The 20,194-nt window shown below is 44.5% G+C and overlaps 1 protein-coding gene across 4 annotated transcripts in view; it reads right to left on the bottom strand.

Annotated features, from left to right (window-relative positions):
* PFKP (phosphofructokinase, platelet) overlaps positions 1–13,347 on the bottom strand; it is a 59,030-nt gene extending 45,683 nt beyond the window's left edge. For 2 of the 4 annotated variants that reach the window (XM_083704744.1, XM_083704746.1), the window contains exons 1-2: positions 13,170–13,347; positions 8,685–9,161 (exon numbers count right to left, since the gene is read on the bottom strand). In XM_083704744.1, the coding sequence (XP_083560870.1) occupies positions 8,685–9,161; positions 13,170–13,179 (487 nt within the window). In that variant the 5' untranslated portion in view covers positions 13,180–13,347. The remainder of the gene's footprint in view (positions 1–8,684; positions 9,162–13,169) is intronic. The other 2 variants (XM_083704747.1, XM_083704745.1) reach the window with 1 other exon arrangement.
* Between the last annotated feature and the right edge of the window lie 6,847 nt (positions 13,348–20,194).

The following is a 20,194-nucleotide window of genomic DNA, read 5'->3' as shown; positions in this document are numbered from 1 at the left end:
GTTTAACCCACAGCGCCACCCGCATCCCTTGTGAGCAGATGATAAAGGTAAAGGTACCCCTGCCCGTACGGGCCAGTCTTGCCAGACTCTAGGGTTGTGTGCTCATCTCACTCTATAGGCCGGGAGCCAGCGCTGTCCGCAGGCACTTCCGGGTCACGTGGCCAGCGTGACAAGCTGCATCTGGCGAGCCAGCACAGCACACGGAATGCCATTTAGCTTCGCGCTGGTAAGCGGTCCCTATTTATCTACTTGCACCCGGAGGTGCTTTCGAACTGCTAGGTTGGCAGGCGCTGGGACCGAACGACGGGAGTGCACCCCGCCGTGGGGATTCGAACCACCAACCATGTGATCGGCAAGTCCTAGGCACTGAGGTTTTACCCACAGCACCACCCGCGTCCCTCGGGCAGATGATAGCATAGCACAAATCACCCTGGAAAATGGACAAGTGAAAGAATCCCTGATGTTGTAGATGACATTATTAAGTCTTAGGATAATTTTGCCACAGCAGCTAATTGGGCCCCGGTCCACAAAAGCCCATGCAATAACAACAAATTTGATAGTCTTGAAGACACCACAGGGTTCTTTGTTGTCTTTGGCCTAGTGTGAATGCATTCTTCCCTAGTCCTCTTCCTGAACCCTCAATTGTAGTAATTTGAATCTGATCTGATTGTTATCCAGACAGCTTGGATTATGCAGTTTCATGTTGTCTCCAACCCCAGGGAAGTCAAGTGCAGCCTTTATTCTGAGTGCTCACTGTGTGGGTGTAGGATAAAATACAGCACTGAATTCAGCGGTATCACCCTATTCACAAGAATACAGATCAATTCTCTCCAAATCAAATTTTAAACCGGCTGATGTCTAGCCCTTCTGGTGCAACCCATGTCAGACAAAACGGTTTCAGCCTCTATCCTGATCGATGGTGAGGATTCAAATTTCAGCAGCTCAAAATAATCAACAGCTCATTGATGCTCATTATCTATCAATAATCAGCCCACACCAAAGTCAAAAGAAAGAATCACCCATATTGCATAATGCAACAGCATGATGCACCATAGTACTGGATTATATCCACTTGCAGGATCCCACTTGTACAACAGACTTCCACTAGCATGTATGGGTCTTTCCCTTCCTCTCCTCTGCCCCAATGCCACAGTTCCTACCCCACCCCACAAAATCTACCCCACCCCCCCAAAATCTGCTCCAGCAGGTTGAGGAATTTTCCAGAGAAGACTGAGAATGTGAAGGCTGCAAAAGGAGGAGAGAAGGAAAAACCCAGATATGCCTGCTGATGTGATGCTGGACTGCTCGGACAGTACCTGCAGGTCTCCAATAAAATGACACAACACTTATTGTTTCATTTTGAACAGAACTAATAAGGTGCTTTAACCAAAGCCATGCTGTATTTCAATAAAAATAGTATCAGATATCCTATAGCCATTATAATCTCATAAACCATGATTAAAGCTGCATAATTTATATTTCCCAAAGGGAACCCAAAACCTGCCTTTCTTAGTAAGTAGTGTCCTCACTTTAATGAATTTGTCTGGTAATCCTTTGCTATAATAAGCTTTCTCCCAAATTAGAAAAGTAAAACGGAATAGGTAGGTTAATGGGGTTTCCCGCCCCCCTTGCATGCCTTCTATATTAATGAAGCTCGGCTCCTGATTGCTCTTGTTAGGTAACATGTCATTTTCAACTAAACTGAAGATGTCCGGACAGATCTTCGAGTTGTTTCCTTGCAACCTGATTTCCCCTCCCCTATTGTTTCTGAGCTATAGTTTAGTTACCAAGCCCTATTCTCTATTCCGCTGCTCAGCCATGGAGGACCTGCAGCAGAAAACCAGGGTGTCATTTCTGAGCGACTGCAGCTGACTCCTATGCGTATGAATCTAGGGACAAGATTTCTAGGCTATGGGATATGGCTTAAGCCCTAACACCTTCCTGCTTAGAAATAAAGCACCGTTGTGTTGGATCACCCGGCTGGAACTCAAGAGATACTAAATGCAGGATCATTTAAATGTGCTATGTGTTGGGTCAGACCAAAGGTCCATCAAGAGCTAATCACAGGCCTCCAGAAGTTCACAACCAGGAAACAAAGGTAATGGTCCTATAGTTTGTCATCAGCATAGCTCAGCAGGTTAGAGCATGGTGCTGATTATGCCAAGGTTGAAGGATCATTCCCTATACAGTGGTACCTTGGGTTAAGTACTTCATTCATTCTGGAGGTCCGTTCTTGACCTGAAACTGTTCTTAACCCAAAGCAACACTTTAGCTAATGGGGCCTCCTGCTGCTGCCGTGCCGCTGGAGCACGATTTCTGTTCTCATCCTGAAGCAAAGTTCTTAACCTGAAGCACTATTTCTGGGTTAGTGGAGTCTGTAACCTGAAGTGTCTGTAACCTGAAGCATATGTAACCCGAGGTACCACTGTATGGGACAGCTGCATATTCCTGCATTGCTAGATGATCCTCAGGATCCCTGTTCAAAGTTAACTACATCTCCCCTTTCCAATTTTATTTTATTTTTCAAAATTCTGTGCCTGCTACACATGCTCTGTTGTCAGTGGCCTGCTTTGGAGGAGGGGGTTTGAGTTCCTGAAAAATATATTTTGTATTTCTGAAAGCCTTGATGTTTCCCAGAGAATGCTGATGCTTTCCTCTTGTTTCTCAGGGCGGCTGTTTTGACTCCAGTCCTGTTGGCACTTGCCATCGTGGCTAACAGACACTCAGAAACATAGGTCCATGTGCATACATCATTATTAGTATTCTAGAGTCAATGACTCCTTACTGTGAACTACTTGTTTTTTATATATTGTAAGTAGTCTGTAAGTTGACAAAATACCGTATTGGCTTGAATGTAAGCTGCACTTTTTTTCCTCCCATTAGATGTCAAAGGAATAAACAACTATCTGACGTTTACAAGACATCTGAAGGCAGCCCTGTTCAGGAAAGTTTTTTTAATGACTGATGTTTTAATATATTTTTAATCTCCTCTTGTAAGCTGCCCAGAGTGGCTGAGGAAACCCAGCCTGATGGGTGGGGTATAAGTAATAAATTTATTATTAATAATAATAATATTCCCCAAATTCTGACTGTGAAAAGTTAAAGTACAGCTTATATTTGCGACCTTATAAAAATTGGCTTGGAGTGGGCTTGTCCCCGGATGTTGCCTGGTTTTGGCTGGGCCAGCTCCCAAGATGGCGGCATGGCAAGGAGATCCCTGAGAGGGAGCCAGAAGGTGGCAAGAAGGAGGAAGGAAAGAAGGAGCGCAGATGAGAGTGAGAGCAAGAGCAAGAAAGAAAGTCTGCTAGGAGGAGGAACAGGAGATTCAGCCGGTGTGCTGGGACTGGCGCTAGCCCAAGGTGCTGCCTTGGTTTTAGCCCACCAAGGGGCACGTGAGTCCTGCCAACCACCGCCTCTCTCCACCTGTCCCGTTGGGGGACCATGGTAGCGAAGACCCTCCAGAAGCGCTGCTGCCCATGGCTGTGGAGTGAAGATGCTGCCTCCTTGGCCCCCCTCGGCCCCCGCTCCTCCTCGGGCATTGTCATTTCTTTTCCCCCATTTAATTTTAAAGGTGCAGCTTATATTCGGATGTGCCTTATATTCGGGCCAAGACAGTAAGTAAAATTTTCAGAGATACAGCATAACATTGGCACTGGGTAAATAATTGTATGTTTACCTCATGTAGTGGGGAGGTGAAATGCAGACATGCTGGTATCCTTTAAGTCAGGCATCCCCCAACTCGGTCCTCCAGATGTTTTGGGACTACAACTCCCATCATCCCTAGCTAACAGGACCAGTGGTCAGGGATGATGGGAACTGTAGTCCCAAAACATCTGGAGGGCCGAGGTGGGGGGTGCCTGCTTTAAGTGCTTAAAAAGGCTCATTATTTGCACATTTGTTTCTATTTCTGTATATATCACATGGAAATGTTTCTTTATTTTCAGATTGCTCTGACCTTTAGCTGCGAGAAACACGGTTTGTATTGTATTGTTAGGCAAAAATAATGTTTAAATGGTTGTTTCTACAGGCTCCTTTTACCAAACATATTCTCAAAACCATTTGGGTTGGATCTAGTCTTTGTTCCCAGAGAAATTAAGAGGGTTAGGTATGACTAACGTCAGGCTGGTTTCAATGGGACCAAAATTCAATTAACTCCAATCCAATGTCAGCTCTCAACACTTTTTAATGTCTTGTTACTTCTCAGAGAACCTAAGACTTTTGTTACCGTTCACATTTTCAATTTCATCTTGAAACTTCTAATCAGGCAACGAGAATATGCAGAGACACAGAGGAATGGTATTTTAGTTAGAGGGCTAATGAGAGGCCATGGAAAGCAAGGCTTTATTTTATTACCTTTGGTTTCTTCACTGCCATAATAGAAATTCAATTATATCTACAATAATGTAATTATCTTCTCATATACAGAAAACTATCCTCAAGCATTAACAGTGCTCAGTCATTGCTGCACAGCCGCAGACATCAGATTTTAGCAGCAGCTTATGAGTATGCTGAGCCTTTTATTTTGGCTGCGAAGGAGTTTATAGAGGGATACTGTTTGTTTGATGGCTGGAACTACTAGATGTGTGACATGATAATGCAAAATAACTTACAATTCAGTACTACCAATTTTTACAACAACCTGTCCCCTTTAATTCAGCAGGACGAATACAGGAGTAAATACAGTGGATTTAACAGAAATAGTGGCATTTTAGTATAGGTAGGTTTTAGTGGCTGGTGAATTACAAAGAAATTTCATCCTCATCCACAGTATTTATGTCAGCTGTCATAAATATTGCCCTATTCCCAATATGAGCTACCTATCAATAATAAACTGTTTGCAAATGGACCTCTCTCATCTCTGATCAGTTGATGGGCACTGAGACATCTCTTGTAGGGTGTTTGTGTAACAGTTTGTACCAAAACCGCAAATGGACTTCAAATGCTAGACCCTTTCCATTTGTCGCCTGACATCAGAATGATGATGCTGATTTCTATCCGCTGTGAATATGTCCCTGAGCATACCATAAGGAGCTGGTACAATTCCGGAATCTGCCCCAAGATACTTTTTTTGCGGTGCAGGAAAAGGCAGCCTTGGAATGTCTCTCACATCATGAGCGTACTGTCTTCACTTTCAGACAAGACATTGGCAATTATTTTACTGAAAAGGAGCCATAGCAGTGTGCAGCTTAGAAAATATGCAGCCCAAATCATATGCATCCATAATTGAGAGTCCTGCCAAAGTCAGCGAGACTTACTCCTAAGTAATTGTGTTCATGACAACGTTCTTAGTCCTCGCTTTAAAATATGAAGCAGTAATATCTGTATGTATTCTCCAGTCTTGTTCGACACACATACAAAACTAAAATTCTAGGATTGTATGAATATACAGGAGCAAATAAGGAGAAACTTGATATAACAGAAATGTGCAAATGTGAAGCGTAAATCAGCGGTTGACTTTGAGAACAAGAATGTGCATTCAAATTTCCAGTTCCGATTAATGATGCGTACAAATGACATATCTCCGACTATAAAGCCTGTTAAAGAAAAAGTTTGGGCACTGAAGGACCAGCAAACGAGGAAAAAACTAGTGGATCTAAAGAGCTGCTTTGCATAAGCTTTCCTCTGTAACCTCCAGCATTGCAACTTTTAGTCAGAAGTTGCACTTGCTCCACCTTGTCTCAATGACCTTGAAAGATTATGACTCAAAGGCAACCAGTGCATGCTTACTCTCTCCTTCCGGGATGTGGATACAGAACCCTGCCTGTGTTTCTCTTTCCCTGGCAGGTGAATAAAACAGAAACACACACACACACAAACCTACTTTTCCCAGAGGGGTCTCTTTAATCTCTCTCCAGAAAAAATAATCATTCTAAGTCTTTAGGCTGGATTCAGCCCGTGCTCTTCCGATCCTGGAAGAAAACAAAAGGGTTTGGCTGATGCCCACAGCCTTTGCAATGCAAACTTTTCTTCTTCCCTCTTGGCTGTTCACATGCTACAGTTGTCAAGGGGCCATTTAGGTAACCAAATCGAGACACAATTTCAGGAGAAGGTTTAAATGTAGCAATGGACTGCCTTGTGGCAAAAATGTATTTTTCCTCTCCGTCTCTCTCACCCCCGCCCCGCCGCTGTTGCCTTTATTATATAAGCCCCAGTCACGCTGGAATGAGTGCCAGGGCTCGCCCTCCGAATGATGCAGTTTATTTCCTTGGAAAAACTAGGATTTGCCCTCCTTCTACTTCCCAGAGGCAGCACTTGAGTGTGGATTACTCGGGTTGCTACCTAGTCACGTTCTTCCGCCGGCATGACATGATGAAAGCTTAAGTAAGCAGAGAGAACGCGTGGAGGAGGGAGGGGTAATAATATTATTTGACCCCAAGTAGTACAGTGAAATTGCTTCTGTGCAACTTTATAATACCACTTAAGAACCTTCCGCTTGGAACGCTAGCTTCACAGCACTGGCAAGGCGACTGCCCTCTGCACACTCTCAGGAGAACGGTTTTCCTTCGCGTGTACTCAGGAGAACCCGCAGGCTTTAGCTCCCGGTCTCAAAGCAAGCCCTGGTCCAGCCACTAACTGATGGATGGGCAACGTTCCCGGTGGAGCAAGGCAGACGGGGAGAAGATGTGCCGCCGATGCTTCCAACATGCGAGCATGACGTACCGAGGCACAATCCGCAGCGACTCGCAAAGGATCACGTACACACTGGAGGCGGAGCCTGCGCCGGCCAGAAGAGCCCTGCCTCGGAGGATACCGGGAAGAAGGGCACGCGGGGGCCGCGAGCTGCAAGCGGAGTCATAGAATAATCGAATCACCGAATCGTGGACTTGGAAGGGACCCCAAAGGCTCATCCAGTCTAACCCCGCTGCAAGGCACGAATTACAGCTAAAGCATGCCTGACAGATGCCTATCCAAGCTCAGGTTAGAAACCTCCAATCAAGTCGGTGGGCTTTACTTCTGAGTAGACCCACTGCACAGGGCAGTCTCATCTAGTCCAACCCCCTACAATGCAGGACAGTTAGTCGCAGGGGAGTGATCTTGAGCCGGTTCAGCCCTTAACGGAAATTGTGGCTCTTGATCGTGTTGCAAATTCCAGAGGTGTTAATCTTCCACTGCCTCCCGAGACAGACAGATGCCAACAGGAGCAGGCGAAGAACAAACCCCAGTTGGCTGCCGCCCAAGGAGGAGCCAGGCGTCTTGCAACGCGATTCTACCACCCCCTGGAAATCCCATGCAGCCCTATTAGTCACCGGTTGCAACTGTTGGGGGAAGTTATGAATGAGACGCAGGGTGCTATCCTGGCCCTCGTTAGACACGTGCGTGATTCCCATGCACGTTTACCACCGCGCCACCGCCATTTCTTCCTCTTAGGGTACATGGTCAAGTTCACTTAACCGCCACTGTCTTCGCCCTCTGAAGTGCATGATTCAAATTGTATGAATGCAGAAGGAAGTAAATCCAGAATTAACTGTCCAGAATTAACGCGTTCGTTGCTGGAAACCGCAGGAAGGGAGGGGGTTCAGGTCTTGCTTGCTGGTATTCTACAGGCATCTGTGAGAACAGGATGCTGGACTAGATGGGCCTCATCCAGCAGCATGTTAAATTCTTAAGAATTAAAAATCGATTTCCTCACACTACTATTTCCAGTAAGTGGCTTGTTGTTTTTAGCCATATAAGGCTGTCTTGGAGAACCCTTTGTCTATTCCGGATCAATTATGTGTTATATAAAGTGAAGGGAAAGCCTGAGGATATCAGGTCTGCCAGAACCAAATACCACAGATGGTGGTATTTGACTAAGCAGACCCAGTGAAATCAGTGAACATGACTAAGTTAGGTCCCTTAGTTTCAACAGCTCTGAAATGAATAAGTTAGCTGAATACCACCCAGTGGGTTTCCTCTTCCCTCTTGTAGCAGGCAGCCCCATCACTTCCAAAACCAGCCCAGACAACAAAGGCCTCCCTCGCCTTTCCCCGTCCTCTGGTCTTCCCTCTCCTGCCAGAGAGGGGAAAGGCATCCTCATCTGAATGATAACCCAGTTCCCAGAGAGCCTGGCGGTGCTTGGTCCTTTAAGAGGAAGGTCACACGTTTGGGAATGTGATGGGAGAGGGAGGAGGAATGTCAGAAGCAATTTTTCCCCCGAGTCTGTTTCACTCTCACTCCAAGAACACTTTTAACTCAACCTTTGCAAAAAGGTTTGGGTTTTTCTCCTGTTAAACTGGAGCTCAGTTCTTAGCTACTTTACCACCAGCAGAAAAATATAAAAAATAATAATCTTAGCTACGCAGCGCGTACCCTCTTTTATTTATCCCTACACCACCTAAGCTTATTCCTGCAATCTTCACCTGTCAACATCCCCCACCAACCCTTTCCCCCCCTGCTCCTGCATATATGAATCCCCACTGCTTTCTGGCCCAGCTCTCTCACGTCCACTACCCTATGCATTCTTAGGGACCCCTCCCTTTCCACCTGTAACGCTTCCAGTTTCTTTCCCGGTGCCATGCGTGCGCAGCTGAACCCTCCCTGCACGGAAACCACGTCCAGTCCCCTTTCAGGTCGGTCCCTGCTCCTCAACCCCTCCCCCCCTTAGAGGCGTCTGGCAATGAGCTCCCCCCTTCGGTGGGGTTGGGGAGTGCGCATAGCATTACCCAATCCCCCCTCCCAACAACAAAAATAAAATCCTGTCTTACCTTGCGCATCGCCTCCGCTGGTCAACACCCCGATGGCTTTCCCTTTTCCGGAGAGATTCTCGAAGAACTTCTTGTCCGGCATGCTGTGGGAGGAAGGGATGAAGACTTTCGGGGCGGGATCCCGGGCGGCTTTGTCCCTGTCGCCGGGGGAAAGGAGCTGCTGGAGCGCAGGCGCCGAGCCCTGCTTTACTGGCGCGCCTTCCTTGGGTCTGGCTCCTTCGTTGGGGGAACGAGCCTCCCTGGGCGAAGCGGCTTCCTTGGCTCTGGCTCCTTCGGTGGGTGAAGGAGCTTCCTTGCGGGGCGCCCCTTCCTTGGGTCTAGCTCCTTCCTTGGGCGAAGCGACGGCTGCTTCCTTCGGCGAGGCGGAGCGCGGCGCCTCGGACTGCTGCTGGACGGCACCCTCGGCCGGAGGAGGGCTGTGCACGGACTCCACGCGCAAAGTTTGGATTTTGAACGAATAATAGACCTGGCTGCTTCCTAGATCACGGGGAGGAGGGAGGGGGGAAGAGAAAGAGAAACGATGAAACCCGGCAGAGAGAGATGCTGTGCGTGCAAACCGGGCGGCGCAAAGCAGGAGTCCCCCCCGCCTGCAGTGGCGACACGATATAGACTCTTCCTTCCCCTCTCTCCCTCCTGTGACAGCTCTACGCCAAGCAGCAGCAGCCCCGCCTCCTCCCCGGAGAAAGCCGCTTGTCGGCACTTTGACGGGCAGGAAGAAAGAGCCAATGGCGACGCGCAGGCAGGGGCGGGAGGTAGATCTTGCGTCGGGTTGCGAGTGACGTTGGGCTCGGAGGTGTAAAGATGCTTAGGTGGAGTGGAAGGGAGGATAACGCGTGGAGAGCAGAGAGGAGGGAAGAAGAGTGGGTGGGTGGGGGGAGTCTAGTGTGCCAGGTTTATGTATAAGCTAAACAAGCTATAGCTTAGGGCCCCTCTCTCTTGGGGACCCCCCAAAAATTAAAGGGAAAAAACCTGGATGTACATTTCCAAAATATAAGATAAAAAACAAACGAAATAAAACCTACATACAGCAACAGTGTTTTGTGTTGTGTAGGCTCCTATGATGTAAGTAATGGGCCCCATCTGCTAGCCTGCTCCCTAAAATATCACTGCTTTGCTCATTTCTATATATAGGGTGCCTACATTCTGCATGGACTGGTTGTATGGCAACATGTGCAAATGGCTTTAGATACCTATTAGGTCCATAAATTACCAATTAGCATATATTCAACAACAAAAAACAGTGACAATTTGTTGTTAACAAAGGACAGCTGGACATATAAAGGGCCCCATTACAGTGGTACCTCTGGTTGTGAACGGGATCCGTTCTGGAGGCCCGTTCACAACATGAGCAGAACACAACCCATGACTGCGCGTGTGTGGGTTGTGATTCACCGCTTCTGTGCATGCGCAAGCGGCAAAACCCAGAAGTAACCCTTTCTGGTACTTCCGGGTCGCTGCGGCAACCTGAAATCGCTCAACCTGAAGCAAACGTAACATGAGGTATGACTGTACCTCAGTAGCTTAGGGCCTCATCGAACCTAAATCCAGCCCTGATCTAGTCCCAGCATCCTGGTCTCATAGTGGCCAGCTAGATGCCTGCTGGAAACCAGTGAAGAGAATCCCAAGCACAAGAGCACTCTCCCTTCCTGGGGTTTGTAGCAATTATTATTATTATTTATTATTTATACCCCACCCATCAGGCTGGGTTTCCCCAGCCACTCTGGGCTACTTCCAGCGGAGTATTGAAATACAATGATTCATCCGGCATTAAAAGCTTCCCTAACCATATAGTTAGGCCACCCTTTTCTTGGATTGGTTACAGCTGGCAAACCAACTTCAGATTCATGGATCTGACTGCTACCTGAGTTTCCAGAACAAATGAGGGGCCCACCATGTCCCCCAAAATTGTGGACCTCAACCTTCAGAAGGAATCCTATATCACCCAGATCCACCAGCTCCAGGGTCAACTGTACCTCACACCATCCACAAATCTGTCTTACATAGGTTAAAGGAACAGTTAAAGCAGCTTGCTGAAACCATTACAACCCTAAGTTTATTGCCAACCTGAACTGTCTGACTGTGGCAGAGGCTCTAAGAGCAGCTTTTATATGGTTGGTGCATAATAGGATTTTCGTTAGCTAATCTAGTTAAATCCTACCTGGATCATGCACACAAAAAAGTGTGAAATGCAGCTATCTGTGCAACCCACTCACATGCAGTAAACAAGTTTGGGAAAGATTTTGTTCCCTATAATGCATTTATGTTGTTACTCTTTTATGATGTTTTGTTTAACAATCCCAATTCATCTTCTTAATGTCTTTTGTATTGATGATCTGTAAGGAGAGTATGCCTACCACTTTAAAGAAAAGCATTTATGTTGCTTTTTGTTTACACCAAAGTTTTATCTGCAGAAGTGATAAGGATTTAATTATATTAATTAAATCAAATTATCGGTGCAAGCAGATAAACACACTCATAGCCCTGTCCTATGCATGTTTATTTAGATAAGCCACAATGTATTTAACAGGAAATACTTCCAAATGTGTGGCTATGAGACACACATAAACCAAGTTATTTCAATGAGTTTAGGACAGGCAGAGGAAACTGAGCTGAAGCTTTCTGTGGGTATATGCCACTGAACTCTATGGGGCTTACTTCAGAGTAAAGATGTTGAGGCTTGGGCTTATATGTTTTACCTGAGCCTGCAAACCTTCTCTCCACTCCCTGCCTTGCATGATAGCCCAATTAAGTATTAGAGATTTGTCCAGACTAACTAGATTGGAGTCTATGATCTGTATCATCCCTTTACCAGGTAACAGTCCCTGTTTTCTGGTACCTGTATTGATAAATCATTGTTCCTGCTTGGGCCATATTTTATGTTTTGGATAAATTTGAGGGTGCCTTTCTTCCCAAAAAAAATTCTGCATGTGAGTTGCTAGAGTTGTGATTCTTCAGATTTCAGCCCCCTGCCAAAAAGTCTCAAAATAAGATAGTAGGGGTAGGATGGACATTGATTCCAGGGAGCATGAAGGGAAATGTATGCAATGCCCTTTACCCCTTCCCTTCCCTTCCATGCCTCTCCCCTATCATGATAGCAAATGTACTTGTATATTTTTGAGCTGCAGTTATACTATAGTATAATCAGATCTACCATCAAATTAAATCTTCTTTCTCTAAAGTAAATGATTATGGTCACTTTGCTATTATATCCTTTCTTCGGAAGTTAGCAAAGGAAAAACCTCATGAATTAAGACAGCAATCCTAACCTTACTTACCTGAGAGCAAGCCTCAATGAATTCAGGAGAATTTGCATGGTTATGATTGGGCTGACAGCAGAGAAAAGTCTGCAGTCCAAGCTACATGCAGTCCAAGTCCCAATATATGACAACTGGCATTTTTAGGATTGCCATATTTCAAAAAGTAAAAACCAGGACACCCCGAAAGTTGCTGAGTAGAAGTGGAAGCACGATTTTAAATCCCTTACAGCAGGGCCAAAATTAAGCATCTCCTTTTCAGGTGTACGTAAATAGGAAAGAGAGCTGCTATACTAAACAGCTGAGAAAAGCATTGTCTTACAGTTACTAAACCGGCAACAGGTCTGCTAACCTACATACAGTTAGCTAGTGTTATAAACTGCTTTTAATATTGTATTTTAAATTACTGTAGTGCGCCATGGGGCCTTATGGTAAAAGGCAGGTAATAAACTGAAATTATTCATCATTGTTATTATTTTGATTCTGGGTGTAGTTTTGACAATCTGCTCTCAAATATCACTTTGATCTGTTTTAGAAATCTCCGGGAGGGCCCCAGAAATATCTTATTGGACTATTATTAGCAGCCAGTAACTGAACTTAAACTAAACCCGTTTTGGTTTTGGTCTTGTTCGTTCCCGCTGGGTTTGCCTTAATATCCTGCTATTTTTCTCCAAGTTGCTCAAAGTGGCATTCGTGGTTCTCCCTCTCCTCAATTAATCCCCGCAACAACCCTGTAAGGTAGGTTAGGCGGACGGGCAGCAAAGTGGCCCAAAATCACCCCAGTGAACTTCATGGCCGACTGGGGATTCGAACCCGGGTTTCCCAGGTCCTGGTCTGACCCTCTCACCACTATACAACACTGCCTTTATATGTTGGAGTCGAGTTGTATACAAAACCCTTTTTATTTTTATTTTTTGCACACACATATACAAGTTCATACTTTGTATAATACCTAATTGTTCCACGACTGCCTTCATTTCCCCCTTCACGAAATTTCTGTTCTGCCACTTGCATCCATACCTTTCCTTTACCTGGGTTTCTGGTTTCCTTTCTAACGCCAAGCAATTGCTGCTCCCCAAACATGGGCACCTTATCTATGGCTTTGAAACCACCAGTGCCCCGTTTTCTTCCTCTGTGCTCCAATGCCACCCACCTTCCTTCTTCTAATGCTGCGCTCCATCACTCATTCCCTTCCATTTACATCATTTAAAAACCTTTCCTATGGACTTACTTTCCGACATCTTGCTGCTGCTGCTGCTGCTGCTGCTGCTGCTGCTGCTGTATATACCTTTCCTTGCTCCAAAACCCTACAAGACCTATGAGCTCTGCTGGGATTTCACCCTAAGACCAACTGCCATCAACTGCCATCAACTGCCATCTCCCTGCTCTCTCTCCCCCTCCTTCCATTTCATCCTTGTCAGATCACTGGGTGAACCTTGGGCCAATCACTGTCTTCCAGCCTGACCTACCTACCCCACAGGATTGTTGTGAGCATATACCAGGCCTTCAAAACAATAAAAAATACACTGTTTCCAATGTTCAGCTCATGTGGAGCTTTGCTCATGTGCAGCCCTCATCGGGAGAGGTGTGTGTGTGTGTGTGGTAGTGATAGAATTATTATTTGCATTTGGTTTTTTTAAGAAAATCAGCGTTTTTCTGTCTACCTAGGGAATCTGCTGACCTGGCAAAAGCCACTTGTCTTGCGGTGGCTGGGAGGTTGGTGGGTAAGGTTGCCAAGTCTGCTATGAGGGGAGATTTTTAAGCATTTGTAATTTACTCCGTTGGATTCATTTGCATTTATATTATATGTGTGTCTTGTTCATGGCCTGAACGAGCACTGAGCACATTGACAGCCAATGGGGTGTAGTGGTTCGGACGCTGGATGGAGACACAGGTTCAAATCCCTGTTCAGCCCTGAAGCTGACTGGGTGAGCTCCAGCTAGTCATTTGGTCTTCCTAGGGTTGTTGTGAGAATAAAATGGGGAGAGCTGTGCGTGCCACCTTGAGCTCCTTGGGGGAAAAGATGTAATAAATAACTGGATAGCAGGCCTATCCTCACACCAAATTTTTAAAAACCTGCAAAACCTGAGCATTCATTGATCAAAATTTGGAGACTGTGGTTAGGATTGTTCCATGTCTCACTTATGAAACCATAACTCGTTAAGGGAAAGCAAATATTTATACAGCAAAAACTTTGCTATCTTGTTTGAAATTCATTTAGTACACAGACTGCAATATGTTCCACAGAGCCCTTTTGCAAATATGGTTGCCAGATGGGGAAGGAGGGCACTTCTCTTGAACTGCAGCTTGATGGCCAGTTGTCAGCAGCCGATTCTGCATGGAAAGAAACATGATCCACCTGCTACGGTAATTGTATGCCTCTCAAGATGATGTTAGTGTTACAGGCATAGTTACAGGAGGCAGGTTGAGAAGTTGGCAACCCTATTTTGTCATTTGTGCAGCAGGTCGAAAGGGCCTTTTAAAGAGAGGAATCAGCCTTCCCTAGCTTCAGTGGGCTATTGTCTTCCATGGGTTAGGATCTGAAGGGGCTTCATCCAGCATGCATGATAGGAGTATGGTCTGCATAGCCGTTTTCCCAGAGAGTAAAAAAGATGGTGGAAGGAGGGAGAAAAACGCCATTATGGTTCTTTTGTCATGCTAGCAGAGAGGAGCAAACTGAACTTAGTTCAGTGTGTTTGCAACAAAATGCTAACTACAGTGGCACCTCAAGTTACATACACTTCAAGTTACATACGCTTCAGGTTACAGACTCCGCTAACCCAGAAATAGTGCTTCAGCTTAAGAACTTTGCTTCAGGATAAGAACAGAAATCGGGCTCCAGCGGCGTGGCAGCAGCAGGAGGCCCCATTAGCTAAAGTGGTGCTTCAGGTTAAGAACAATTTCAGGTTAAGAATGGACCTCTGGAACGAATTAAGTACTTAACCTGAGGTACCACTGTATAGTTTACTGTGACATAGCTACAAAGCCTTTGCTGCTTACTTGGGCTCCTTGAATCATTCTTTAAGTGTAAAAAAACCAGTGGGTGAAATTAATTAAAGATGAAAATAAACACTCCCTTGGGAGAAGGAAGTGAGGGATTAAGTCCCAGGTTAATAAAGGAGCAGCATGATAGTATAAATGAAGTCATACTTGTATACTTACATGACAGCTTTAAGGTACAAGGTCCAAAAGCCTGTTTTGGATATGTTCAAAAGCGCACTACTAAAAAGCTGCATAGGCTATATTAGCATTCGCCTGGGGAATAATTACAAATGGTCCAAAGGATCATTTGCCTCCTGCCCTCCTTAAATGGTACATACAGTACAGGCAATCACATACATTAACTATGAAATATCTGCAACAATTCTGTTTGGTATTGCCTTGCACTACAGATAGTGAGGCATTGTAGCTGAGAATTGTGACTTTTGGTTTATATATTTTCTTAAAAAACAATATAAACAGTGAAGCAAATAACCACCCCAGTTTGCTACAGTTCAAAATAACCAGAGGAAGAGCTTCGGTTTTCTGCAAGTCAGAGACCCAAATTCACATAACAATGCTTTCTTTTTATAGGGTGCATGATGCAGTGTGTGTGTGTGGAATTGGCCCATCCACACAGAGTGGGTGTGAAAGGCAACGTTGGCACTTACATAAGAGCACTCAGCCTGAGACAGCAGAAATTCTTGCCGGGGGGGGGGGGTGGAATCATTGTATAATGTGTTTACTGGACTGAAATAATGTGTTGCATATATATCAATATGCCAAACTCTAGAGTTGGGTGGGCCCCAATGTGTGCCCACATAGGGGCACACTCCTAGTTTAGACATTTCCCCCCTGATGTTTAATATAAATCTACCTTTTATTAAAACCCATTGCTCCTAAGCTTCTACCTAGCTGATTTTTCTCTGAGATTGTTTTGGATATGTGAAGATATACAGGGTCTGCACAACTTGTACAACCCATCAAGCAGACTTCAATCCACCTGTCACAATTGGTGCCCCCCTTTCCCCCCCTTTTGCTTTCCCTTCCTGGGACAGGAGAATAGAGGGAATTTTCTAGCCCATGGAAGGCCACAAGATATGGCTCCTAATGTAGCAAATTCCAATAGCATAATTTATATACCCAAGGACATTTTACTCCAGTAGTTATTGCACTTGCCAGTCACCTTTCTGCCAAGGCACCCAAGGAGGTATACCATTTTAAAATACCAAAATAAAGGATATAAGATATAAAGTAGGCCGTTGTGTTCTAGGAGGGAACAGTCAAACCTGAGCAGGCCCTGATGTTGCCTGTCCTTCCTTTTCACAGGGGACATGGTGTCCGTACAGATATCATTTATCTCAAATGTGCAAAAATTCCAATGGGACCTAAAAAATTGATCCATTGCTGAAGAGGAGCAGGCTGCTTCCTTTTGACCATTTGCACTCTTTGTGAAAGATTTTCACACCAGGGCAGGCAAGAAAGGAAACAGCAAGCTGAGACTTGAACAGGGTTTATTTGCTAAACAAGAAGCATCAAAGCATCAAAGAAGAGATCTCACAGCCCTCTGGGTTTCTGGGAAAGCTCTTCCAGAACAGCAGCATGTCTTCCTATTCCTTCAGTGCAGCTGGCAGTAGGAACTTCAGTTAAGCAAGGATACTACTGGGCTTTATATTGTTCTTAAATATCCTATGACGATAGCACCAAGCTTTCCCACTCTCCCGACTGGGCACTGCAGAGGCCTGGCCAGTGGCCAAAGGGGGTCATCGTGCATCAGTGATGTCTGGGCAGCTCTCCGGTGCCTTATCTTGGCGGTCTCTGAGGGGAGTCACCATTATGAGTGTACGTTCTCACACTGTGGTCTTAGCAGAACGCCACATCCCTTCCTCAGAAGACCACACATTTCTACACAACTTACGTAGGATGCAAGAATCTATTATTAGCTCTTTCTTAGTTTGGGGTTTAGCTGCATAAGGCCTCAGAGAGATGAAATCATCACCTTTCCCCCCGAACCAGGACTCAAGGCGGCTCACAAAAATTAAACCCATTGAAATACCAACTCTCTCCTTGTGATCCCAACATGTCTTCCACTTATTTTCCATACAGCCCCCAGGCTGAAAAAGATTTCCCATCCTTTTCCTGTGGTTTCTCCTTTCCTCTCTTCTCTTCTATTTATAATAATATCCTGTTCGGTTTACAGGTTGCTGTTGAGGCCTGAGGATCAAGGTTATTTGCCAGCGGTGATCAGGGCAACAAATGGAAATTTCATCTCTGCACAGCAGTCTATTGTATTCACACAGCCCTCTCAGTCCTCCACACAAAGAGTCCAAGGACTCAATTTCGCCAGGCAAAGGGCTCTCTAAACGGTCTGGCAAGTTTATTATAGGGACACACTGAGACTGAGAAACACGTCTTCTGAAGATCAATGACTAAGAAACCATTTGCAGTGGAAGGACGATCTTAGAATCATAAAAAGTGGCACCAGCCGAGGTTTCCATGTTCAATTATATATAATCATAAGGAAAAGCACTTAGGCCAATATTGCCCTGAGTCTGGCTCTGAGACGTAGTTGTGGCTTCTGTGTTTTTTAATAGCTACATATAACACCATCCTCTAAGACTCACTGTTGCTGCAGCCCGAGTGTTATCAGTTTGCTGTATCTCATCAAGGTCAGAAGCTGTGTAGAAACAAAAGAGTCTGGGAGGGAGTGGACAAACAACTCTCTGTTCTATCATTTTCACAAGAGTCATTCAAAACAAACATTTTGAGGTAAAACTAACCCAAAATTTAGAGTCCAAAACATGTAATCAACGCTTGGTCTGTGTTTACCATTGTCATTCTGCATCTTCAACTCAGTGGAAGACACTGAACTGTAGGAGCCCCTCAGAGCACAATGTGGCCCCAACACATTTCACATATCCACCAATTTGCTGCAGTAGCAGGACTAAGCTTTCTGGTTGAATTATAGAATATAATAATGGAATATGGATGATAGAAGAGGAGGTTCTGCATATCAAAGCATGCATCCCTTGACTGTTATTGGATTATGAATGCACCTGACTAACGGTCTGGATTTAGAGCTTGTCTCACACTGGTTTGGATTTCCATGTTCACAATGTTTACCTCTGAGTAATGTCAAGTACTTAATTTGATCCAGTACTCAAAAATGCTTAGTCTAAATTACATTTGCACTTCCATTTCCTATTAGATATGTCCAAAACTTTTGCAGGCATTGTATGGAACCCAGTGGTAATTTTCTGTTTAACTATAAGGTTTGCTCGAGAATCTGCCTTGAGTATTTCTTTTTAGAAAACAAAAGGAGGGATATAGATCTCCTCAAGAAAATAATAATTAAGGTAATGCATCTTAAAACAGGTGTAGCTGTTCTTCTCTGTTTAGTGTTAGAGCTTTCATAGTGCTTATTGAGCACCAGTGAAAAATCAAGGCATTAAACCATTAACTTGTAGAATTAGCGAAAGTATCTGACAATCAAAGGTGCTATCAGCAGAGATTCCTATTAAGCTGGCTCTTAAAAGCCAACCTGCATTGTTCCAGAATGACTTTTCCAGATCCTTTTAGTGGTAAAAACACTCAGTGAAGAAAAAGATCAAGTAATAGCCTGCTAACCGTGAAGGAAAACAACCAAGATGCTTATGCCTTTCATCACCTTTTAAAAATAAACAGGCAACCCTTTAGTTTACTTTAGTGGAGATCTTCCAAAGCAAAGGATTTGGAGCTTTTTAGAATGAAGATGCTGCTCCCAGGGTTTAGGAAGGAATTATTACAATGGTTCCAACTGGCAACGAAAACCTGAATGAATAGTTGTCTCTTGTATTGATCCTATGTAAGGCAAATGGAAAAGTTCATTTTATAATAAATTATGCTGTCTTGCACTGACCAGAAACAACAGCAAATGAGAAGGTTACTTTTATTATGTCACCTGTCAGGGGGAAATCTATTAAACTCAATTACGATCACAATTGCAATTCAATTGTGCATACAGATGTCACTACAGAGGCCAAGAATCTATCAGCTAACTAGTGGGAGGGGAAGTCATCTATCCACATCATACCCAAGGAAATATTTCTTTGGCTGCTGTTACTCATACAGAGGATTGTGAATATGCCATCATTTTCATGAGCACAAAAGGTGGCGTGACCACATCCACTTTCATTTTTTTAAAAAGAGCAATCTTCTAGTCCTTATGAATGCAAGGACTTTTGAAAAAAATTTGGACAATGCCAAGGTTGCAGGTAAAGGACAGCTGCATATTCCTGCATTGTTGAATGCCATGCATGAGGTCATGAGATGAAGAGCTATTTAGAAATACATTTATTACCATTATTATTATTATTATTATTATTATTATTAACAACAACAACAACAATAATAGCCAGAATGCTGAGCAAGAAATGCAAGGCTACACTACATGACTGAGTTGTTAAGCAATTGTGTATTATGCACACTTGTTCTCCACAATGTATTGTTATTTGCCTAGGCATGACAAACAGCAAGGTGCTATGGCTGTGCCAAAGCACTGAATTCGAAATCCAGCTGATATGATGCTCTGCAGGTGTTGCGGACCACAATTCACATCAGCACTAGCCATTGGCAACACTGCTTGGAACTGATGGGAGTCATCAGCTTACAACATCTGGAGAGCACAATATTTTATCACTAGCCTAATCCCCCTTTCAATGCAAGTCCTGCCAAGCTCTTCCCTGGTTTCTGAGATTTTATCGGGCACTGGCAAACCAATATGTTTACAAGCTTATCTCCATAACACAAGGGCTTGAATCTCATTATTTTTTCTAAATGAAAGCTGACATTCTCAGTATCCAGATTCTGAATTTAAGTGGGACAATCATGGATGTATGAAATACATAAATAGCCAAGACTGGATAACATTAGCCTCTCCATAAGACTTTTGTTGCTCTGTAATAAAATGTGAACAATGTGGAATGCCCCATTTCAGACTTGTTAAAATGTGAAGTCTGAAATTCCTAGCTTTCAATATATTTGCCAGAATGCTCCATTCTGATCACACCTATCATTTAGTAATGGTCAGTTCTCCAGAAGAGAAACAGTGGTCATGATTCATCAAATCAATACACTGTCTTGCTCCTTTGTTTACTGCTTTTTAAAGCATCCTTGGCAAGGCTTCTGAAGACCTCTTCAGATATTCCCCCACCCCATCATATACTGAGTCATTCATGGCAGTTCAAGGAAGGATCTGCGATGACTCAGCTTCAGGAGAGAGACATCTTGTCGACTGAG

This window comes from Podarcis gaigeae (assembly GCF_964106915.1).
Source record: "Podarcis gaigeae genome assembly, chromosome: 12".
NCBI classification, from domain to species: Eukaryota; Metazoa; Chordata; class Lepidosauria; order Squamata; family Lacertidae; genus Podarcis; species Podarcis gaigeae.
The sequence above is the reverse complement of the archived record's forward strand: the minus strand, read 5'-3'. Positions and strand labels throughout refer to the sequence as shown.